The sequence below is a fragment of the Rhinolophus hipposideros genome, assembly GCF_964194185.1.
Source record: "Rhinolophus hipposideros genome assembly, chromosome: X".
NCBI lineage: Eukaryota > Metazoa > Chordata > Mammalia > Chiroptera > Rhinolophidae > Rhinolophus > Rhinolophus hipposideros.
In genome coordinates, this window is record NC_138046.1 from 114,131,451 (window position 1) to 114,141,708 (window position 10,258).

The 10,258-nt window shown below is 39.0% G+C and overlaps 1 protein-coding gene across 15 annotated transcripts in view; it reads left to right on the plus strand.

The window, feature by feature from the left end:
• The window catches only part of BCLAF3 (BCLAF1 and THRAP3 family member 3), a 53,520-nt gene extending 49,353 nt beyond the window's left edge, over positions 1-4,167 (plus strand). For 4 of the 15 annotated variants that reach the window (XM_081042565.1, XM_081042572.1, XM_081042558.1 and 1 more), the window contains 2 exons: positions 2,404-2,431; positions 3,133-4,152. In XM_081042565.1, coding sequence (XP_080898691.1) covers positions 2,404-2,409 — 6 coding nt within the window. In that variant the 3' untranslated portion in view covers positions 2,410-2,431; positions 3,133-4,152. Of the gene's footprint in view, positions 1-2,403; positions 2,432-3,132 lie in introns of all 15 variants that reach the window. The other 11 variants (XM_081042557.1, XM_081042571.1, XM_081042559.1 and 8 more) reach the window with 5 other exon arrangements.
• The last annotated feature ends 6,091 nt before the right edge of the window (positions 4,168-10,258 follow it).

The window sequence follows — 10,258 nt, forward strand, 5'->3', positions numbered from 1 at the left end:
TGGTACTTTTACTTATTGATTTGTAAGAGCTACTGGTTTACTGAGGGTATTAACCTGTCATATATTTTGCCGGTATTTATTTTATGTTTGTCAGCTGTTTATGGTGGCTTTTCCATTACAGAACTCGTAAATGTTTGTGAATCTGTCAACTTTGTCTATACAGCTTCTGGAATTCATATCATGCTTATGCTTATAAAAATTCCTTATGGTTATTTTTATAACCATAAAGGTTAAATTCATGGTTATAAATTTTTAAACATATAAATACTCCATTTGGGGTTTATTTTTATGGTACACTGTGAGGCTGGGATCTAATTTTTCTCCCCAATGGTTAGTCAGTTTTTCTAAAATCGTTTCTTGAATAATTTGTCCTTTTCCCACTGATTAAACATGCCACCTTTACTGTATGCTGCATTCTTACGTATTTCTGGTCTGTTTTTGGACTCTTTGGAGCCTCTAATTTGTTTCCTGGGCTCCTGAGATTTGCTTATTCCATCCCTTCACTACTAGCAGTTACTGTCCCGAACAGATTGAATCATATCACTCTTGTGCACACACCTTCCGAGGATTCTGTTGCCTGTGAAAAGAGACTAGATTTGTTAGCCAGGTCCAGCCCTAAGCTACCTCCCTAACTAAGTTTTTCCACGGGTGCTCTGCTTTTTGGAGCATAACATAAGTTTTCCTGTGTTTGTATCTTTGTTCCTGCTATTCTCTTGGCTAGAAATAGCCTCCTGATCCATTCTTTTATTAAAACCCTGCTTTCCTTTTAAGACCCACTGTAAAGCCTTACCAAAACGCCTTCTTTTGCTCTTGCTTCATTTGTTCTCTGACTGTTGCTGTTTACCTTCTTATTTCCCCAAATAGATGGTCAACTCCTTAAGGATAGAGGGTACCTCATTAGTTCTCTTACATTCCCCTGTTGCCTTTCATATAGTTTGTCTTTAGAAAATGCTTGTTGAATGAATGTAATCGAATTGCATGCATGCGTGTGTGTGTGTGTGTGTTATGCCCAGGAAAAGTCCAGAGAGAGAGGGGGGGGGTGAGAGAGAGAGAGAGAGAGAGAGAGAGAGAGAGTGTGTGTGTGTGTGTGTGTGTGTGCGCGCGTGCGCGCACGCGCGCGCAATGCCCAGGCAAAGTCCAGAGGACATCAGGTGCACATTTCCAAGAGTCCTCTCCCAGTGGAGCCACAAAGGATATGATTAATTCCCCCAGCAGTGAGCTGTGACTACACGTGAAATGTTGCCAACCAGGGAAGCTCATTAGAGACTCAGTGCCCATGGTTTTTATTGGGGGCTGGTCACATAGGCACCCATGCCAGGCCCAGACCCAAATTCCAGACTCTCAGAGGAAAGCAGGTGTTCTGCATAGACTACATTGTTTAAACAGTTTAGACCCTCGTCAGTCGTGGGAACCCTCCCCAAATCTAAGTTCCCAGACACTAGCCAAGGGCCAACCTTGTAAGCGGGCCTTTCAAAGGACAGCAGTCTGGTTTGCTATATTAACTCTTTTCTGTATAGCCATATTTTTGAAGAGCTTAATTTCACAAATGGTTAATGCCTAAAGAGAGGAGGAAAGGATCAGTATGTTAGGAATGATCACGGACTATATGCTGTGTACTTGGATTTCTCCTCTCTTCACAGAAGAGAGAGGTTGTGAGCTGTGTCATGGAGAAGAACTGGACATGGAAGGGGCTACAGGCAAAGATCCATGTTTGGCAGTAGAATGCAGAGTTGGGTAGAGACAAGGGTTTACAAATTATATAGGGCCTCACAAGCTGGGCAGAATATCGCGGATGTGATACGGTAGTAATGGGACATCTTCCTGGACTGAGAAGGAGAAAGTGATATTGAGGGTAGGCAGGGTTCTGGGGAGGAGATGCGATGCAGGAAGACCAATAAAGGGACATTTGCAAGGAAACAAGGGTCAAGTTAATGAAAGCCTAGATGAAGGTGGTGCTTGTGTATCTCGTTCAGCATTCTGCTTAATTAGGTTTTCAAATCATTGGAAGATCCAAGAGATGGTATAGAAGAAGCTATGTCAAAGGTGAATGTGTTTCGGAACAGTCATACATTTTTACAGAGAAGGTATTTCAGTTGTAAAAATTGTTAAGAATTATTATAGTTACAATTTCCTCTTAAAATTGTTAGTAGGCAACAAATATTTTAAGATCGATGTGTATGATTTTTATGTTAATAGAATGAGTAAAGAAATAGGATACAATGAAGTCTTCCTCTATTTAAAGGAATGATGTTGATGAAATATATATGCATGTATTTTGAATATCTTATTAACCAAAATAGGAAGAATAAGAATTTTCTATCAGAACTGTTTTTGTTTGGAATTGAATGTTTCCACACCAATATAAATGCCAAAAAAATAAATCAACTTCTACATTTCTTTCAGTTTTAATAATGTAAGAGCCTAGTAAAAGGTAAGGATATATGTAAATGTCCCAGAAAAACATGTCATTCTTCCATTTTTGTTCTTTTGTTAGTTGCATGTTTGTTATTCCAATGTGGTTGGTAATTTAATATTTTGCATAGCATCACAGTAGAGAATCCACGTTCATTACCCTTTAATCATACTTGTGAATTTCTGCGTTTATTGAAGCCTTACATCTTTTTGTGTTGTTGGTAACCATCCAAAAGCAAGAAAGCTTCCTCCACTCCAATAACTTTCTCTGCTGTTGTCAATCAGCTAAAAGAATCCATATAGTTTTAGAATTAGATGTCATATGATGGCAAAGATAAAATACCAGCTTGAAGTTGTGTGTGTGTCACATCAAGCTCCATACTTGAGGGACTAAAGTTTAAGAGCCTTGATTTTTTTTTTGCCAGGGATGACCTCAGTGAAACTCACCCACTAGCAGAATGCCCTTTTCACTACCTTACTAATACCAGTGTATTGAGTGTCGTATATTTTCTTTGTCCTACTGACATAATTTGATACCCATTTGGATGTGTGCTGTTGTTACTTGTGTCTTTGAGATTCCATATATCCTTGTGGAGATCTTGAATGCAAGTAGGACAATGTAAATTAAAATAATTTGAAAGGTGGTATGAACAAAACTAGCTCAGATGTTAAACCTGATGTTTTTCTTGAAGTTTGTATTCTTTTGTTTTCTTTCAATAGGAATATACAGACATTGCCACAACAATCTAATCGGGGATTGTTACAAATGGAAACGACACTACAGGATATTTGGGAGCATCTCTTTGTCAGGAGTTAGAATTGGCACTAAAGCACTAATTGTAACTTTCTTGATAAAATAAATTTATTTTTCTGTAGTGTAATGCTGCAACTTTTTTACACTTCATTGCTTTTAACTTACAGTGTTCAATTGAAAAGTTGTATTAAACTACAGTTTCTTTTGCAGAAAGTTTCAAAGGGGCATTATTTGTTGAATTTTTCTCTGAGCATGATTTCATAGGGAACTTAACTGAGTTACATCCAAACATTTATATGTTGAAAGTTTTGCTTATGTAATAAAAACAAAAGTATCTGAATTGTAAAGTGTCTGTACATGACATAACTTTAAACAGTGGCCTTACGGTAGCAAGTTTTATATTAGGTTTTTCTTTTTCTGATGACACTTTGGCTTATAACTTGAAGTTTTCTTAAGTTTCTGGAGATCAAGGCCTATATAATTCACACATTTCATATTGTGACATAAGAAAGCAAGAGAAAAGGTGCTTCAAATATTCCATCAGGTAGTTATGAGTGCACTGAATTTTTAGTAATTGGTTCATTCATTTTTTCCCCCACAACTATTTGCTCTTTCCCAATTTCAAAATGCTATTGTGGAAAATACGTGAAGATTTTGTAATCTGTATTCCATCTTACTTTCCCTCAGGGCAAGCTTGTGCATATATTTTTAAAGGGTTTTTAAAAATTTGACAAAATCTCATATTTGGAAATTGTACTTTACTACTACAGCGTTACACATTTTGCAAGCACATATTATAAAGTGTTTAAGTTCAGTTGTATTCAGTATCTATTATGTATAAGGTAGACGTGATGGGATTTTAAATGATGTTTTAGGCTTCAGTACCTTATTTCTTTATGTTTTCTGTGTTCTGCTTAATTGTACATGTACATTGCCAATAAAGTTTTTGTGAAATGTTTATTTGTAATAAACTATTGTTGCTCCTTATGCTTAGAGAAGTTACTTGCTATTCTGTGAGAACATTATTGTAATTTTGTATGAGAGTTACAGCCCTAAGTAGGACCTGTTGATGTTTAAAACACTGTTCTGTACTTTCTAAACAGAAATTTCTAAATCAAAGACAGAACTTTCTAAATCAAAATCTGATAAGAACTTGATTTTTCATAAATGGATTGATTATGAAAAATCATACTAAAAAACTTAATTTTTTTTTACATATCTTCGAAAGATAGAGCGGCCTTTTCCTTAATGGGTCAGCAATAAAGAGGAGTGAGAACACTTAATGCATTAAAATCAGGTAATACATTTAGATAGATGGCCTGTCTTATGTTGTGTACCATCTCTGTAGGTCAGGTTTTCCAAACGTTTAATATTCCACTTACGGGAAGAAAGGAATGCATGCACACAGTAGTGGGACAACTTCATGTTTTATTACGTATGCATAACATCTGTCTTAAATTTTAAAATAATTTATTTCATTTATTCCCATATTCTGGGGGATAGTTATGAGCCTCACATATTTAACCATTTAGTTAACACATATTTATTACACACGTTCTGTGCTAAAATTACAGCAGTGAACAAGAAAACAAGACACATGGAGCCTGCTTCTGTGGTGCAGTCTGATAGGGAAAACAGACATTAAGCATAGAAATGGTGCTTTAACTCTATATATTGTAGCACTTCAGGATAAGATGGTCGATTCCATATTAATCATTCTACAACTGGTTTCCAATTTAGGCATATTTGGATATACTTTTGGCAGTGTCTCAAAATGCAAAGCATGTTATTTCCAAAATACCTCTTTGTAGTATGGGTGTATTCAGAAAACATTGAGTGTGTAAGATCTAAAGCCTAAAAAGAAAGGCTTGTCATTCAGTGTATAAAATAAGGACAAGGACCATGGTGTCTTGTCTTATTTACCATAGTATTGCATCCTACTGACATATAGTTGGAACTCGTTAATTATTAGTTGAATAAATGAGTGACGAATATAATATGCTTATTAGGAAATAAATATCTCATTTTCATGTGGAGGTTGAATAAAAGATTATCTAGAGTATTCCATTTTCTTCAGCATGCCTACTTTCTCCATTCCCATATTCCGGTTCAGGCCTTTACTCTCCCCCTTTTTATGTTTCGGTTGCCACAAATTGTCCCTGTTGATGGTGGTCTAATAGCCTCCTTTAGTATGTCTTGTAGTGCAGGTTGTATATTAGAAAATTCCCTCAGCTTCTGTATGTCTGGAAAGGTCTTTATTCCTCCTTCATATCTAAAGGATATCTTTGCTGGATATATTATTCTTGGCTCATAATTTCTCTCAATAGTTTGAACATTTGGTCCCACTCCCTCCTGGCTTGTAGAGTTTCTGCTGAAAAATCTGATGATAATCTAATGGGCTTTCCTTTGTAGGTTACCGTCTTCTTTTCCCTGGCTGCCTTGAGGATTCTTTCTTTGTCATTGATTTTAGACAGCTTCAATACAATGTGCCTTGGAGAAGGCCTGTTGGGATTGAGGCCTGTTGGGATTGAGGTGTTCTGTTTGCTTCTTGGATTCGAGGATCCAGTTCTGTCCACAAGTTTGGGAAGTTCTCATCGACAATTTGTTTGAATATATTCTCTGTTCCCTTCTCTCTTTCTTCTCCTTCTGGTATGCCCATTATTCTTATATTGCTCTTTCTGATGGAGTCAGAAAGTTCTTGTAGAGTTCTTTCATTTCTTTTAAGTCTCAAGCCTCTTTCTTCTTTCATCCGTGTCATTTCCAGATTTCTCCAATGTCGCTGATTCTTTCCTCCATCTGGTCAACTCTACGACCTAAGCTGGCTGTTTCATTCTTAATTTCTTCTATTGAGTTCTTAATCTCCAGAAATTCTATTTGGTTCTTTTCTAAAATTTCAGTCTTTCGTAAAATGCTCATATTGTTCTGTGTGTTTCTGACTTCATTAAACTGCCTTTCTGTGTTTTCTTGCATCTCGTTGAGTTTTTTTCAGAACTGCAATCTTGAATTCTCTCATTTAAGTCACATATTTCCATATCTTTAAGTTCCTTTTCTGGAGACTTTTCACTTTCTTTCTGAGCTGTCTTGTTGCCTTGGTTGTTCATGGCAATTACTGGTTTATTATTTCTCTTCCTAGACATCTACAGGAGTGGCTTCTGCAACAGGTTGATAGGAAGAGGTCTTTCTTTTGTTTTCCAGTACTTGTGTGTAGAATGTTTGTTTTCTCTCCGACTGCAGCCTTTTTTTCTCTCTCTCACGGTAGTGCTATGTTTTCTCTGCACTATTCCAGCTTCTCACACAATGGGGGGATTCCCTGGGAGACGCGCTTCTCCTCTGTTAATAGTTTGCCTGGGTCATAGGGTGCCACGTCCCTGTGGGGATGTGGAGTGCTTTTGAAGTTCCAAAGCTCTTCCTGCACCAGATTCAGAGCCCATGTGTTTTAGCAGTTCTGTTTACTCCTGCAGGGATCCGTTCATATAGGTGGGGCCAGGGGCGGGGTGAGTTGTGAGAGGTGGTCCAGAGCAATGGCGGCGACCACCACCACAGCCGGTCCTGCTTCCACAGCTCCCTCCCCTTTGGCGGAACTAGTTGGGCTGCGAATCTGTGTCTGCCGTCTACAGTTCTCAGAACAGCAAATATCCTGTCCTTTTGATCTGACACTGCTACTGTTCTGCTTCTAGCACCGGGCAGGTGGGGGCGCACGAGCTCTGGGAGGGTAGGGAGGTGGCGGCTAGTTTCCGTGCCTAAGGCTTCCGTTCTCTGCTCGGCATTGAGGGCTTAACCACAGTTTTCAGCCTTCTTCCCTCAGTCTTTTCTCCGAGGTCTCTGCCGTGAGCGTTGGGTTCAGCCGTGCTATATGCTGCCCCCTCAGCCCTGTGGGCCGTAAGCAGAGCCCTAGCAGTCCGAGTTCTTCCCTCTCCCGCAGCGGCGGTAGTTCCGGGCGCAGCGGGCTCCGAGCACTGAGCTAGGTCTGTGTCCTGCGCCCGCATGGCTCCATCTCCGCACTTCTCCCTTCCCTTCTCCCCCACTCATGCAATTCACCCACCTTTAGGTGAATTCAGTAGTGGGCCTCTTCGTCTTGCCTGTCTTTTGTGCAGGGAGTCCTTTGTGGAGTTATTGTTGTTCGATTAGTTGTAAATTCCAGGGGAGCGCTACAGAGGCTCACCTCACGCTGCCATTTTGATGATGTCTTGAACAAAAGATTATCCATAGCATTTTTTATTGTCTGGAAAGAATTTGAATTTGCTAATGCATAAGACCTTAGAAGAGAAGTTATTTCGCTAAGTCACATCCCATTGCTTTCTCCCTTTCCTGTTCTGTATGGTAGGCTTTTCCCTGACACTGGGAGGACAAAGATAAGACACAGTTCCTGCTCTGAGAAACTTCATCAAATGTTGGGGAAGAGATTTACAAAAACAAAGACTTGCAGTATAGAGTGTAAGTACTATACTGAAATGCACACAAAAGGTTGAGAGAAATGTTGGTATTCCTGGTTGAGTGTCCCCTGATCACCTTTCTTACTGGTTTCACAAGCCTCAGAAGGCACTGTTCTGTTGTTTGCTTTGCTGGTTTTAAAATTTGATGGATTGTGGGAAACTGGATAAAGCGTACACGGGGGATCTGTCAGTATTATTTCTCACAGCTGCATGTAAATCTATAATTATCAATATAAGTTTCAATAAAAAACCCCATAATATCGCAGAGAAAACTAGGCATTTTGGAGGATACATTTTTTCTATTGGAAAAAACTCATTTTTACATTATAATAATTTATGTAGATGCATACCATGGACCATATTTTACCCAATAAATCCTACATCTTTGAGTAGCTTCTTAAAAAAAGATGCAGATACTTCCAGGCACAAGCAGGAAAAGTAAAGCTGGATCAGAAACTCCTCCATTATCTAGCCAACTCAATATCCAGCAGCCACAAATTTGCCAGCAGCAACCAGTCAAGTAAGGCAGGGTGAGAAAATGGCAATTCAGCAGGTGTAGTGTGACCAAGCCCTCCCCCACCCCCCAGGGAGCACCAAGTAGAGAAACAGTATTGACAACATCTGCCATGGGCCCCAGTACGGACATGGACTGATGGGATGACCAGGCCATGGGAGGAGAGTCAAGGAACACCCTTTGGAAATTCTGTTCTTTGCTACCATCTCAGGACCTTCGCGAAGTGGAAGATTTCCCAGGACAAAGCACTTCCTAGGTCTTAGTGCCACCTATGGAAGCCAAAGCCCGAAGGGTAAGATACACCTTTGATTGGGTCCGGTGAACCCGTTCTGGACATTTAATGGGAACCCAGAAGAGGGGGGACCAGGTTTCCCCGTGAAGTTCCAATAAAAGGAATGGTTATGAGCTCTTGAGTCCATTAAAATACAGAACTAAGATTTTAAAACTAGGGAATTGTAGAATAGAATAGAATAGAAATGTAATTAACCTTGGCCAAGAAAAATCCACATACATCGATCAGTTGGTACTTGAAGGAGGGAATGTGGAGCAAAGACAGAGCTAACTGCCTCATCTTTCACTGCCAAGTGTCATGTCAAGTTTTAATATCTGAGACTGTTATGTTATAGAGGAAAACACCTAGTGACCAACCTTAAGTTTTTCAGTCTTTTTTCTTGAGCTTTGCATAGTGGTTTGCAAACTGGTCCCCAACCAGCAGCACTTGGGAGCTTAGAAGTACAGATTCCAGGCCCCACCCTAGATCTGCTGAACTGGAAGCTTGGGGGGGGGGGGCAGCCATGGATTTTAACAAGCCCTCCTGAGGATTCTGATGCAAGCTCAAGTTTGAGAATCACTGGCTTACTGAGCTCTTTTAGGAAATAATAGCCCTCAGATGAAGAAACATCTGAAGTTCAGCAGCCCCTTCAGTTTTCTCGTTTTTTTCTTTAGCATTCAGATAAAACTAAAACTTTTTAAAATAAAAGGTGTCGGGCCGGCCTGGTGGCTCAGGCGGTTAGAGCTCCATGCTCCTAACTCCGAAGGCTGCCGGTTCGATTCCCACATGGGCCAGTGGGCTCTCAAAAAAAAAAAAATAAATAAAAATGGATAAAACAGAAGTGTACTATATTTAAAAAAAATAAATAAATAAAAAAATAAAAGGTGTAGTGATTCCCACCATCAATCCTGTCTGTACATATGAATAGAGAGGTCTGGAAACATGCCCACGTGCTCTTAAGGTGATTTTTTAAGTTGTGGGAGTATATGTGACTTTCTGTATCAGTGGAATATAACAAAGGTATCATTTTTATAAAGATAAAGTCATTTTTTTAAATGTAAGGATAGTTCATCCTATCCATTGTATATCTGTTAACTAAAATCCATGTAAAGAAGCTTTACTTCCAAGGACTGCCTACTTCACCTTAGTCCAGAAGTGTTTTACTCCCTGCCATTCCTTCTCCCACATCATAAAATGTGGTTAACCTTAATTTATGTGTTGGGTTGACTTTTTAATAAAGTGTTGATTTATAATATTTAACATAATTACATATAATTTAAATTTATTTTACTACTGTTCCTTTTTAAAAACTGACAAAAAGTACACAGAAAATATGTCAAAGGAAGAAAAATTTGTAATCACTGCTCAGAGTGTAAACATTTTAGTATTTTTCATTAGTCTTTTTCTGAGCTTTTTTTGGTAGTTGAGATATTTTATATATGTATATTCAGCCTCCACGGTTGTCACATACATGTTTAAAACATGTTTGCAGTTTGAATGACATTCAACTTTACATGTTTTAAAAGACAAGGGGTAGAATCCCATTCCCAGAAAGCTAAAAATGTCTTAGGACATGAAAAAATGCTCAATGTCACTAATCAGTAGAGAAATGCAAATAAAAACCACAATGAGGTACCACCTCACACCTGTCAGAATGGCCATCAGCAGTAAATCAACAAGTGCTGGCAAGGTTGTGGAGAAAAGGGAACCCTGGTGCACTGTTGGTGAGATTGCAAATTGATGCAGCCACTATGGAAAACAGTATGGAGATATCTCAGAAAACTGGAAATGGAACTACATTATGACCCAGCAATTCCACTCTTAGGTGTCTATACAGAGATATCCAAAATGCTAATTAGAAAAAATATATGCAC